The sequence below is a fragment of the Lepidochelys olivacea genome (genome assembly GCF_965140295.1).
Source record: "Lepidochelys olivacea isolate rLepOli2 genome assembly, chromosome: 1".
Lineage (NCBI taxonomy): Eukaryota > Metazoa > Chordata > Testudines > Cheloniidae > Lepidochelys > Lepidochelys olivacea.
In genome coordinates, this window is record NC_140411.1 from 195,164,441 (window position 1) to 195,179,103 (window position 14,663).

General features: G+C 43.8%; 1 protein-coding gene across 1 annotated transcript in view; it reads left to right on the forward strand.

Annotated features, from left to right (window-relative positions):
• Window positions 1-10,483: 10,483 nt before the first annotated feature.
• Window positions 10,484-14,663, forward strand: part of MORC1 (MORC family CW-type zinc finger 1) — a gene marked incomplete at its 5' end in the record, with an annotated part of 95,639 nt that continues 91,459 nt past the window's right edge. Inside the window, 2 exons of the mRNA XM_084647446.1 lie at window positions 10,484-10,554; window positions 13,806-13,859. Coding sequence (XP_084503572.1) covers window positions 10,484-10,554; window positions 13,806-13,859 — 125 coding nt within the window. The remainder of the gene's footprint in view (window positions 10,555-13,805; window positions 13,860-14,663) is intronic.

The following is a 14,663-nucleotide window of genomic DNA, read 5'->3' on the forward strand; positions in this document are numbered from 1 at the left end:
AAGTGCAGGGTCCTGCACTTAGGATGGAAGAATCCAATGCACCGCTACAGACTAGGGACCGAATGGCTAGGCAGCAGTTCTGCAGAAAAGGACCTAGGGGTGACAGTGGACGAGAAGCTGGATATGAGTCAGCAGTGTGCCCTTGTTGCCAAGAAGGCCAATGGCATTTTGGGATGTATAAGTAGGGGCATAGCGAGCAGATCGAGGGATGTGATCGTTCCCCTCTATTCGACATTGGTGAGGCCTCATCTGGAGTACTGTGTCCAGTTTTGGGCCCCACACTACAAGAAGGATGTGGATAAATTGGAGAGAGTCCAGCGAAGGGCAACAAAAATGATTAGGGGTCTAGAACACATGACTTATGAGGAGAGGCTGAGGGAGCTGGGATTGTTTAGTCTGCAGAAGAGAAGAATGAGGGGGGATTTGATAGCTGCTTTCAACTACCTGAAAGGGGGTTCCAAAGAGGATGGCTCTAGACTGTTCTCAATGGTAGCAGATGACAGAACGAGGAGTAATGGTCTCAAGTTGCAGTGGGGGAGGTTTAGATTGGATATTAGGAAAAACTTTTTCACTAAGAGGGTGGTGAAACACTGGAATGCGTTACCTAGGGAGGTGGTGGAATCTCCTTCCTTAGAGGTTTTTAAGGTCAGGCTTGACAAAGCCCTGGCTGGGATGATTTAACTGGGAATTGGTCCTGCTTCGAGCAGGGGGTTGGACTAGATGATCTTCAGGGGTCCCTTCCAACCCTGATATTCCATGATTCTATGATTCTATGACAGTGCAAACCTTAGCCATTGGTTTAAGGGTCTGTGGGCTGGAGCCCAAAGAAGTGAACAGGCCTTGGTTCCCTGACCAGCCACTGGGGTGGCCTTCCTGGTTTTCCTTGTTAGTTACTCTCTGTGGAGCCTCTTTGGTCAGTGCTAAGAGGTCAATATCATCTGTGAAACTATGGTTAGTCACTGCCCTCCCACATAGCATGACTCCTTCCATTTGGATTGGTAACTGGTTAAAAGATACAAAACAAAGTGTAGATATAAATGGTCAGTTTTCAGAGTGGAGAGAGGTAAATAGTGGTGTCCCCCAGGGGTCTGTTCTAGGACCAGTCCTATTCAACATATTCATAAATGATTTGGAAAAAGGGATAAACAGTGAGGTGGCAAAATTTGCAAATGATACAAAATAACTAAAGATAGTTAAGACCCAGGCAGACTGTGAAGAGTTACAAAAGGATCTCTCAAAACTGGGTGACTGGGCAACAAAATGGCAGATGAAATTCAGTGTTGACAAATGCAAAGTAATGCACATTAGAAAGCATAATCCCAACTATACATATAAAATGATGGGGTCTAAATTAGCTGTTACCACTCAAGAAAGAGATCTTGGAGTCATTATTGATAGTTTTCTGAAAACATCCACTCAATGTGCAGCAGCAGTCAAAAAAGCGAACAGAATACTGGGAATAATTAAGAAAGGGATAGATAATAGGACAGAAAATATCATGTTGCCTCTATATAAATCCATGGTATGCCCACATCTTGAATACTGTGTGCAGATGTGGTCACCCCATCTCAAAAAAGATATATTAGAATTGGAAAAGATTCACAAAAGGGCAACAAAATTATTAGAGGTATGGAACGGCTTCTATATGAGGAGAGATTAATAAGACTGGGACTTTTCAGCTTGGAAAAGAGACGGCTAAGGGGAGATATGATTGAGATCTATAAAATCATGACTGGTATAGAGAAAGTAGATAAGGAAGTGTTGTTTACTACTTCTCATAACACAAGAACTAGGAGTCACCAAATGGAATTAATAGGTAGCAGGTTTAAAACAAATAAAAGGAAGTATTTCTTCACACAATGCACAGTCAACCTGTGGAACTCCTTGCCAAAGGATGTTGTGAAGGCTAAGACCATAATAGGGTTCAAAAAAGAACTAGATAAATACTGAGCTAGATGGATCCCTGGTCTGACCCAGTAGGGCCATTCTTATATTCTTATGTTCATTTCATCTCTCAGTGCTTTAGCCATTACTACTTCCAGTACAAAGTTGAGCAAATCTGGTGCTAGCATGCATCCTTGTCTCACTCCTACAGTCATCATCCTTTCGTCAACTTCCTGTATACTCTAACCACACTCATTGGCATACTGTATATGTTTTCTATTAGTTTAATCAGTTTCTTGAGGATGCCATACAATCTCAAAAGTTGCCACAACCTTTCTGCCCAATGCAACCAAAAAGTTGTTTGAAGTCTATAAAGTTGTTTTAGCAAGCTTGATTGTAGTCTGTGTACTTCTCCAAGATCGGTCTTATCACAAATAGCTGATCTATTGTATTTCGTCCTAGTCTAAATCTGGCCTGTTCTTCTGCAGCCACTGCTTCCAAATCCCTCTTCCTTCTCCTCTGCAATGTCTTGATGAATGCTCTTCGCAGCACATGCCATAAGGTGATTCCAGTGTAGTTCTTACACTTGCTCTTGTCTTCATTTCCCCCTCTCCCCTAAGATTAGTGCTATTATTGCTTTCCCCCATTTGCTAAGCCCTTGCTCTTGTTTGTAAATGTTGTTGAATAGCTCATGCATCACCTTTACCATGTGTTCCTCACTTGCTTGCAGCAGCTTTGTGGTTATGTTCTCACTTCCCAGCGCCTTTTTTCTTTTTCAAACTGTCTATAGAGATTCTTACTACTTCTAAGAATTCTGGCTCTCCCTTGTTTGTTCTGAAAAACTTCTCCAGGTTCTTTTCATCTACTTGTGTTCTGCATGTTGTACAGCTCTTCGAAACATTCATTCCATTGCTTATTCAGCCACTCTCATAATCCCATTTTTTACATGATTTCATATCTCTTCTATGTCCATGTCTTCTTTCATCAAAGAAGTGATGTTTTTCTTTGTGGCCTCTTTCTATTCTTTCCTACTACTTGGCTCTTTCAATTTGTCCATGTCATAGATCTTAGTTCCTGGCACTTTTTTCGGCTGTTCTCAGTTTCATCCTCATTGACTCCAGCAGTAATTTGTGACCCTATCCAATATCATCTGCAAATGATCTGCATGACAACGTACTTGATTTCCATCTGTGATTCACAAATATGAAGCCTATCGTAGTCTTAGTTTGCCCACCTCCCCCACACATTTCCTTGTACAGATTGGTTCAACACGAGGAATGACCAGCTTCTTTTGTCATATCCCCCACCCCTAACCATAACAGCCATGGCAAAACTGAACAAGCAGCTGAGCGTCAGCCTGACCCAAGCTAGCACACACTGGCTAGAAGTGCCCCCCCCTTCTAGTTGCCATCTTACTGAACAAATGCAATAGCAGAGCTAGAACAAATGCTACGAGACAGAGAACCATGTGCAAGATGGGCTCCAACCATCGAAGTCAGGTATTGATACTGTGTGGAGAACTTCCAGTTTTAAGGCAGGGGAAAAATAGAACAAATACCCTCAAATTGGGAATTTTGGGAAGGTGTTGGGAGTCTTCCAGAACTCAAGTTGACTGTAGCTTACTAACTCAGCAGCACTTGAGCTTCAACAGCCCCCTGATGGGCCATCTAGTATGAGCTTAAAGCACCACTTAACCCAAGCTAGAGATTCTTATGTGTGGGCAGGAGTCAGGCTGGGGCCAATACTCAAGTTCTATCTTGATCTAACACTGCAATGAAGACAAGCCCTTAGAAGCAACCCTCAGTGTGTCTAGAATGTTTAAATGCATACTGATGGCTTATCTGCTTTCAAAGATCTCCTATAGCACGTAACATGGGAGCTCATTATTCCTTATTTTTCTCAGGCGACAGTATAAATGGATGAGCATGTATGCTATGCCTAGGATCAAATTAAGAGCTACGATGATCGTTTATTGTGAATGATAGCTAACAGGACTAGCATTGGCTCCTGCTTGAAAAGCATGACACTTTTAAAGTGCATCACAGAAAGAAGCTATTTTCATACCATTAAGTGTTTATCATGGTGAGGTTGAACCATTTACGTGCATGGTTTCATTTTATAGCTTCTAGAACTGAGAATAGTGTCACATTTTAGGTTCGCCCACTTACTTTGAGTAGTCATAGTTTTTGATTTGCCCAGTCAGAACAGCATTTTCACCCCAACTTCTGGGCCTAAATAGAAAACTTAAAGAATTAAGATTAGAAAATGTATACTGTATCATAAGCAAAAACCACTCATAGTTGTAATGAGTGTAATGAGAGGGTGGAACCCAAATCAAGTAATTGTCTTGCTAAGGTTCTATAAACAACACTAACTGTAGAGTTGTCTCATCCTTTTTCTGCTATCTTCCTGGGAGAAATGGCAGTCTTAAAGGTGACCTGCAAAAGAAACTATTTTTGCCCTGTACTGAATTCTTATGATATATAACTATGGCTCAAAATTGTTGATCTCTTCCAAAAAAAAAATCTGCTTGTTTTTTCCCATTGGAAATATCAGACCTATTTCTGCATTACTTTGCAGTCACTTTCACCAATGCCAAGTGAATATAAATACTGCTTTGCTGGTTTAGTAGCTTTTTATAGTCACTCTGCCCTCATTTTTCTCCGGTATACATAATGACACACGGTGGCTTGCAATAGAGAATCAGACCACTCGCGTCTTGGCTTCATTATCTTTTGCTGGAAGACTGGAGCAGAGACATATGTTATAGGCTGCCACTGAATCCATAACTTTCCCAGCCTTCAGCTGAGGGACAAGAAAAGGACCGGTTGAATCTGTCTGTTTTTAAGTCATCTGCATGTTTAACCCAACTCTAACGTTTAAAACAATATCAAAATAAACTGTTTCATTCCCCCTCTAAACCTGAAATTACAGATCAGCTCTGCTGCCCTCACAGGGCTTGCTAGATAGCCCAGCTCCTGCTTTCAATGCTTGAGTATACTCTCTGTGCCTGTGGGTGGGTGGGGAGGTGGGAGACAGCTACCAAAATCTGACCAACCCTATGTCCTTTCAACTTGGATATAATGTCCCTGTAGCAGGTTTTCTGCCACGCAGGAAAGGGAAATGTGGCATAGGCAGATCTTCACTTCTCCCACCATGTTCTAAGTTGCTCTGGTCAGGATCCATGAGTGCAACCCTCTGTGTTGGGGAAGAGATGGGCATATAGGCACACTATGTTCATAACTGAGGAGTTTCAGAGTAACAGCCGTGTTAGTCTGTATTGGCAAAAAGAAAAGGAGTACTTGTGGCACCTTAGAGACTAACCAATTTATTTGAGCATAAGCTTTCGTGAGCTACAGCTCACTTCCTTCAGATGCATATCGTGGAAAGTGTAGAAGATCTTATTATATACACACAAAAAGCATGAAAAAATACCTCCTCCCACCCCACTCTCCTGCTGGTAATAGCTTATCTAAAGTGATCACTCTCCTTACAATGTGTATGATAATCAAGGTGGGCCATTTCCAGCACAAATCCAGGTTTTCTCACCACCGCCCCCTCTTCCCCACACACACACAAACTCACTCTCCTGCTGGTAATAGTTTATCCAAAGTGACCACTCTCATTAACATCATGATTATCATTGTGTATGATAATCAAGGTGGGCCATTTCCAGCACAAATCCAGGGTTTAACAAGAACATCTGGGGGGGGGGGGTAGGAAAAAACAAGGGGAAATAGGCTACCTTGCATAATGACTAAGCCACTTCCAGTCTCTATTTAAGCCTAAGTTAATTGTATCCAGTTTGCAAATTAATTCCAATTCAGCAGTTTGGAGTCTGGATTTGAAGTTTTTTTGTTGTAAAATAGCGACTTTCATGTCTGTAATCACGTGACTAGAGAGATTGAAGTGTTCTCTGACTGGTTTATGAATGTTTGGGGGGGGGTGAGAAAACCTGGATTTGTGCTGGAAATGGCCCACCTTGATTATCATACACATTGTAAGGAGAGCGATCACTTTAGATAAGCTATTACCAGCAGGAGAGTGGGGTGGGAGGAGGTATTTTTTCATGCTTTTTGTGTGTATATAATAAGATCTACACTTTCCACAGTATGCATCCGATAAAATGAGCTGTAGCTCACGAAAGCTTATGCTCAAATAAATTGGTTAGTCTCTAAGGTGCCACAAGTACTCCTTTTCTTATAACTGAGGAGCTTAGTCTTCCTTCGGCAGTTAAGGGCTCTAGAGACATGCACTGAGGAGACAGCTGTTCTTTTAAGATCAGCTTAATTTTACACTCTGTCCATCTTCTACACTACAGCAGCCCACATTCATTGTTGAAAGGAGGGGACGCAGCACAAAGACTGCTGCAGTGTGGAAACCAGAGAGGCACATCAAGTTCAGTTCTTATTAGCATTTAAAACCAACTATAATTATTATAAATTAAACTAAAATGTAAAAAGAACAAACAGTGCTCATGAGGATGAACTACTAATTAAAGGGCACTACTCACTCATTTGTGGAACCAGGAAACACCAAGAAAATAGCGGGGGTAAAAATGCACCATGTAATGTTGTGTTGATTTGTTAGAGTAGCAACCAGAGGCCCCAGTCTGGATGTGGGGGGCAGCACTGTGCAAATACAAATAAGTCACTCCCTACCCATCGGTGCTTACCATCAGGAAAATAAGCAATATATGGATGGTGCATAAAAGGAATAAATCAAATAACTATTTTATGTGAGTGCATTGGAAGGGTTGTTAAAGCTTGAATCTTTAAAGGGCCTGCTTGGGGTGGGCACTCCACACCCTAAATTTTAGCACTTTTAAGATGTTCCCATTTGGGCACTGAATATTTGAAACACCCCAAGTCGCTGAGCATGTTTGGAAAACATGACCCATAAGAATGAAAATGAATGTTTGATGCTAATCCATCTTCCAAATGAAAATTGATTTTATCTTTTGTTTTCATGTTCAGATTCTGCTGCTGTGAATTGAAGAGTTGGAGCGCCTCAACAGGAAAATCAATAATCATTTGGCTCAGTCAGACTGTCCAGTTTGTATTGTAAACAGCCAGGTATATGCAATTCCAATAAATGCCCCACACTTATGACCTGTTTTTTTTATTTTCCCCTTTTTCAACAAACCCACATTTCCAATCACTGTTTAAGCATTCAAATAAATAGGATCCAATATCAAATTGTACAAGAAGAGAATAAAATAAAAATCCACATTGTGGGGCTCGCAGCATACTACAGCAATGTTAGAGTTACCCACCCTTTTTTAAAATTAGTTTTGAGAGCTTGATCTTGTGACGTGTTGTGTGCCCTCCTGCACAATTGAAGTGGGGTGCTGCTTTGCCACTGACTTAAAAGGGGCATGTTGACACCAATTGGGGATTCAGTGCCAACAGAGCACCCAGCACATTGCAGAATCTTGCCCTGAACTTGGAGATACCTGTAGATTCCACTTGGAATCTTCAAATTCCACTTTGAATCCCTTGTCTACACCAGGGAAACCTGTGAAAAAAATTTCCAACATTACTAACAATGGATTGATTGAAATGGTGTTAACTTTGAGAGCCTTAGCACTGGATGTGTTGTTGGGTGCTGGCAGAATTTTTTTCACATCTTGTCAAGTAGACTTGCTTCAGGCTGGACTAGAAATAGAATTTCAAGTGAGACAGGTTCTTGACATTAAGTACATTAATAATCCTTGGGGTTTTATATATATTATAGTAGCAATTTTCATCTTCAAAGCAATTTAAAAAACACTGAAGTCGTTGGCAGCAGGAGCTTTGTGTTTTTTGCCAACAGTGCTCCACCCACTAAACCGCAGCTCAAAGTTCTTGCTATCCTGAGATGCTTATATCACCTCCATGCTTTGAGCTTCCTCTTCTGTGCCCACAGCGCTTTCCATTTTTATGAATCCTCTTCAAATGAGGTGAAGGGGTGGGGGTGTAACAGTCAGCTGCCCTTTATGTGTCTCTGTTTACTTCTGATCACAAGATTGTAAGATCCTTGGGGCAGCAACCTTAGATCCCAGGGATCGGCAACCTTTGGCATGCAGCCTGCCAGGGTAAGCCCCCTGGCAGGCTGGGCCGGTTTGTTTACCTGCTGCATCCGCAGGTTCAGCTAATCTTAGCTCCCACTGGCCGCGGTTTGCTACTCCAGGGCAATGGGGGCTGCGGGAAGCGGCATGGGCTGAGGGATATGCTGGCCGCCCTTCCCGCAGCCCCCATTGGCCTGGAGTGGTGAACCGCGGCCAATGGGAGCCACAGTCCGCTGAACCTGCGGATGCAGCAGGTAAACAAACCAGCCTGGCATGCCAGGGGGCTTACCCTGGTGGGCCGTGTGCCGAAGATTGCCGATCCCTGTTATATCCTGTGCTCTGTGTATAGCTAAGCAGTGGGAGAGACTGGTGGTGGGCTGGAGAGCGAGGCCAGCCTGCACTTATCCCACAGCCGTGGCTCCTATCCCATGAAGCTGGGCCCATCTCCCCACTCTGGGCGTTGCAACCTGGTGCATGGGGTCACAGCACTTTTCAGGTGTGGTGTGGCTGCCCTTCCCTGGGCCAGATTTGAGTGAGTGGCATTGCAACATGGCATATGGGGTCACAGTGCCATATGACCCCTTGTGCCATGACAAAATGTGCAAAGTGGGGAGCTGGGCCCAGCCCCACAGGACAGGAGCTTCCCCTGTGGAGTAAGTGAAGGACAGGCTCGCTCTTCAGCCCTATGTGAAAATTTGTGCAATATGTCTCCTTTTGTCAATGCCATAATATACTTGAACAGCATTGCCAATTGCCATGATCAATGTTCCCTCTAATTTTTGACAGGCCGTGTGTGCAAAAAATTTCTTCTGTGCAAATTGTGCTTCTGTGCAAATTTTTGTGTGCAGGGTGTTTTGCCGTGTGTGTGGGGTTTAGGATCTGTGTATGCATGCACACTCGCACAGCTTAGAGAGAACAGTGGCCAAAATAAGTCCCCATGGCACAAACAAATCACTTAGCCCATGTGGTCAATTCGGTGATTTGTTTTCAGTTGGTCACCATCATCACTTGGTACAAAGACACCCCACCTCCATGCTACTTTCTAGGTTTTATGCATGACTCCGCTGCTATTGAAGTCACTGACTTCAACAGGAGTAGTCCCTTCATATTTGCATAAACAGCAGAAGTATAATCAACAACAAATCTTAAGTGCATTGGATTGCATTGTTTTGATGTTTGGTAAAGCCTCACAGACTGTTTGGTAAAGCTTCACAGAATTGTTGGCAAGAACACGTTTTAATGAAAGACTTCCTCTCTCCTTGTTTCTTTTTCTTATTTTTTGGAACACATGGGTAACATATGAACTACACCACTATGACCTGGAATTCTTCAATATTGGTTTTATTCAAATTGTAGTGAAATCTGTTTTAAATGCCCTACTTTTGAATGTTGTTATGCCATTTGAAATAAAAATCCAAAAACATAAAGCTAAAAAGAAAAAATACTTTGACAGATGCGATAAACCTTAGGAAAGCTACTGAAGCCGTTCCTTGGCATTTTAAAAACATTAAATTGAATGTTAAATAAAATAAATACAGGGTTTTTCTTCCTTCTGCATGGATGAAAAGATAGGTCCTTTTATTTACAAGAACAATTCTGACTGTTCTACTGCAAACAATTCCTCCTTTTAAATATACTGTGACAAGATTTAAGGCTGAAACATTCTAGATTAACTGCGAGTGGGGCTGAAAAAAGAGGTTCTGTGGCAGCATTATGAGTGCTGTATGACTGAAGGATGGTCCAGAGGCTTTGTGTAGGAGAGTATGTTATGGGTGGTGCCAGGGGCTCTGTAAAAGGACGGGGAGTGATCAATGCCTGAGGAGGGCTGATGGGTTCTGGAAGGATGCAAGGGACTAAGGGGAGAAGAAGAGAAGGACTTGTGACACCTTAGAGACTAACAAATTTATTTGAGCATAAGCTTTCGTGAGCTACAGCTCACTTCATCGGATGCATTCAGTGGAAAATACAGTGGGGAGATTCATATACACAGAGAACATGAAACAATGGGTGTTACCATACACACTGTAACCAGAGTGATCATGTAAGGTGAGCTTTTACCCCCAGGAGAGCGGGAAAAAAAGTCTTTTGTAGGATGTTTGGGGCTGCAGGAGGCAGGCTGGTGGGTGCCTGAGAGAGGTGGGACGTGCAGGGTTCTGGGTGGTTAGGGGGATGCAAGGGGCTGAGGCAGTGGGTCCTGTGGGGGTTCTGTAGGTGCCCATGGGAGGGAGTTTGCCTGGGTCACCCCCTGCCCCTTATTAGCTCCCCCGCTCTCCCTGAGCGTGTGAGTGGAGTTCAGCTCCGCCCTCTCTCTTTAGCAGGGGATTTCCCCTTTCCTATTGCAATTGGCCGGTCTCTGGCTTGCAGAACGCGGCTCGGCCCGGGCTCCTGCCCCAGGGGAGCAGAGCGCTCCGCTCCCTTCGCCCCCGCGCAGGCGCTGCCGCCGCCAGGGGCCGCCTCCCGCGCACCAAAGGCACCGCCCCGAGCGCCCGCTCCCAGCCCCTTGCGGCCGCTGGGGGGCGGCCTGTCCCACCCGCGCGGGCTCGGTCGGCGATGGCCGCGGGCGGGCGCTACGGGGCTCTGCGCAGGGCGGAGCTGAGGCTGGACTATCTCCACGCTAACTCGTGAGTGGCTCTTCGCGGCGAGTGTGCGGCTCCCGCTGTGCCTGCTGCCCGCCCCCGCCCTGGTCACCGCAGCGTGGGGCACGGCGGGTGGGAAGACCGCGGCGCTGGGGGCAGCAGCAGTGGCAGACGGCGCGAGCAGCTGGGTAGCGGGGTGGGTGCATGTGCCCTGGGCTTCCAGGCTCAGGCAGCGGAAAGGGGCCGTATCCCCGCCACCCCTCGGTGTGTGCTTGGGCTGCTGAGCCATACACACGCTTCCTTCCCAAATAAAGGGTCTATTCTCCTTAGCAGGATAATACTCAACCCGCCCCACTCCCCCTCCGGCCCAAGCCCCTTACCCGGTCCACCTCGCTTTCCAAGGGGACCTTTCCATCTGTTGTTGAAAAAAACAGTTCCTACCCAAGCGCTGGCAATTCCCTTTCAACAACATAGGGAAGGTCTTTTAAAATAGACCTCTACTGGCTCCACCAAGGTCTGTTAAGGACTGCTTTTAAAGCGCTTGCATCTGTTGATCTCAAAGAGCTTTAAAAGGGTAGGTATGTCATTTCTCAGGTAGGGAAACCGAGGGTTAAAGCGTATATTTTCAAAAGCATTTGCTACTTCTGGGTACTTAATTCTCTGCCCCGGGGTGCAGGTTTGTTCTTTTCCTGAAGCTTCCAGCATCAGTAGCTGAAGGCAAGGGGAGTTGCCAGCATCTAAGCACCCGCAAATAGCAAGCATTTAAGGTAATTTGGATTGAATGACTTGTCCAAGGGGCATACATCAATTTCATAGTTAAATTAGTAACAGAACTATACCCCTCTGACTCCCAGGGCTATGCTCAGTCCATTTGGCTGTAGCTTTCAGAGTTCAATAAAAGTTGGTTGTGAGGAGGAAAAGTTAGCTGGTCTTTCTGCACAAAAAGCTGAAGAAATCTGGAAAATGTTAAGAAGCCTGTGATGTGTTCCTGTCTGAGGTGCTTTCTTTTCCTGCGTATTTTGTCTCCCACGACTGCACCACCACTGCAGCTCTAGTGGCAGTTGCAGCCATCACCGCTGCCTGCAGGAGACGGAATCAGCACAGGTCACGAACTAGTGTAGACTGGCTGCTGTTGTCTTAACTATTGTCTTCTAATCTTGCTGAGACATAGGCAACAGTGTTACACACTGGCAGCTAGTCTTTTCTAGTACACTCTTGAATGGGTTACGTAAGAGTGGCCTATTGGTGTCCCAGGCTGCATCTTCACTAGAAAATGCTACACACATTTTTCCCGCCTTTGTGCCAACAATGACATAAGCACTGTTGTACATAGTGCTCAGGTGGCTTAAAAAACTCTCTTTCTAAAAGGGCTTGGGCTCTGTCTAGTTGAGCACTTACGTTACTGCTTGCACTGGTGTGGCTGCACAGTTGCTGGAATATGTGTGCAAAGTAAAAGTAGTTTAGTTAGAACAAGAAGTAATTATTTTTATTACCACTTAAATAACCTTTTGGGTGGGAATTGAAGGGTGTTGTTCCTTACATGAAAGAGCAGAGTTTAAACCCTCTGTCAAGAGTTTCTGGTGTTGCTGTCATGTTTCATTTTTTTAGCTCAGAAGTTTGAGATGTACAAATAAACAATACTTGAATTTCAGATGCTCTTTTAAAGTTAGAATAATGCTCTGCCAAAAGTTCTTCATTGGGAGTATAGAATTTTGAGGACAAGCTTTAACCTAAAATGTCTCTCTTATACGTATATTTCCCTATAATAAAACTTGAAAATACAGTGTTAAAATGAAAAGTCTGACAAGTTCCGTTACTAGAGCACCATGAACAGCACCATTAGTATTCTTGTAGGCAGCAGTGGGCATTATCAGCTGTTGGTGTGATTTACAGCACAGTTGTAATTGACACAGTTGAGCTAAATCCCTAATTCTGTGGAGAATGCCACCTGCCTTTGAGTCAGTTAATCAAAGGCGGTGGCATTCTGTTAATCTGGCTCCCATCCTCCAGCTTCTGTAGCTTAAATCACCTGCTGTTGCTGAATATGGGATGAATTGATCCTTATGTGCACGTTTTTATCCCCGGATGCACAATTGGCCAGATGTATTGTTGGGGCAGGAGGGGTGGCAGACACACAGATTGGCCACAGCTGGAGATAGGACCATGAATGGGTCTAGTGCTCCTGAGCTGGTACAAGGAATCCTGTGTATTCGATGTCTGGGTGGTGGATCTTGATCACATGATCAGGGTCTGACTGATTGCTATCTATGGGTCACATTGGTAAGGACCTTGGAGGTTTTCACCTTCCTCTGCAGCAAGGGGAATAGATTGCTGTTGGGATCATCTAGACATATCTTATCTAATCAGTTCCTTGTCATTGCAGGGGTCTCTGGCGTAGGTAGCACCCCAGTCTCTCCTGTTCTCTACTTATGGCACAGAACAGTTCAGATGCTTGAGGACTAAAGTGCTTAGTTTAACTAAAGTTATTGGGCTCAGTGTGGGATATATGGTGTAATTTAATGGTCTGTGATATACAGGAAGTCAGCCTAAATCAGTGTTTTCATCCTTTTTTTCATTGGTGGGTCCCTAAAAAATTTTGAATGGAGGTGCGGACTCCTTTGGGAATCTTAGATATAGTCTACACCCCACCCCCAGGGGTCTGCAGACCATAGGTTGAAATCCATTGGCCTAGATGATCTAGTGGTCTGTGCTGACCTTGAACTCTCTGAAAATATGAAATTGAATCCTAAGTCCTGGAGGAGATAGAATAGAAAATGGAGAGACACTGTTGTGAGACCAGAACTAGGCTCAAGAATATTGATGTCTATATAGTTTTAATAGGTCATAGCATCCCAGGGAGCTTGTATCGCTACTTGCCAGTGCCACAAAATTAAATTAGCTTTTTCTACCAACTTTAAAAAAAATCAATAGTGTACTTTTTTTTTTTTTTCTGCTTATATCCTAACAGAAAACAAGCTCTTTTAACTGCTTCACCACTAGGGTAGTGAAAATGTTATGATGTAACACACATAATTAGAGAATGCAATATACATAACAGGTTAAAGTGCAGAGTGACCAACACATTCTGCCTGCATATTCAGTTTTTAGAAATCTTTACCACTAACCTTCACAATAGTATGTGTGTATTTGAATCTCAACTTAAAATCTGCTTTCATACAATTTCATGTGTTTCAGGAACTGAACGTATTCCTTATGTAGATTCCATAATACACAGATGCTTGATTTGGTATTACCAGTTGCTTGTAGGTTTTAACCAACTTTTACCTTTATTTTAGCACCACTCATGACTTTCTCTTTGGAGCGATTGCTGAACTGATTGACAACGCCCGGTAAATATTATGCTTGTAGGACCCAAGTTCTATTATTTATGGGTTTAAATGTTTAGCAAGGCTGACTCTGCCAGTGAGAGGTGGGAAAATGTTTCCACATGTGGAAGTGATAAAGTCATTTTCAGGATTGCCTGACACCTTGTCTATGCTACAAATATTTTTCCAGTATGTCTATCTCAGAATAGCCTCCTAGTGTCAGTGCTGTATCGTAGACATGGCCTAAATTACATACAAGTGTACCATGGAACATGATCCCAGTGAAACAGTACTTGTCCTACTTCAGTTTTAATTGTTCTTCATTAATTGAAGTTGTGAAGCATTTTAAAGCACTGATCCTCAGAGGCCGGGTGCCCTCACTGGAATTTGAGGTCACTGAGCATTTTGTAAGGCTGGTCCCTCAAATATCAGGCCTACAGTATGTCTCACTAGCAAATCGTGGTAACTTTAATAATTGCATGTAATCATAAAAGGCCTGATTCTGAAAACTAAGTGTGATGCTTACTCTTCAGAGTAGCAAACGCTATGCTCAATGTTTGACAGCTTGGGTGCAAAGACTGCATATAAGGTGACAAAAACAAGTAAGTTCAGACTTAGGTGTGTTAAAGAGGATTTGACCGCAGGCCTGTTGTGTAGGCCTCACTGCATACATGTTCTCTCTCAAGTGGGTTAATGCTGGGGTGGTGTTACATATGCTGAGGCCAGGTCTATACTCAAAAGTTAAATTGACAGCTGTATCGCTCAGGGGTGTGACAAACCCACACCCCTGAATGATGTAGTTAAGCGGCTTACCCCCTTGAGTTGACC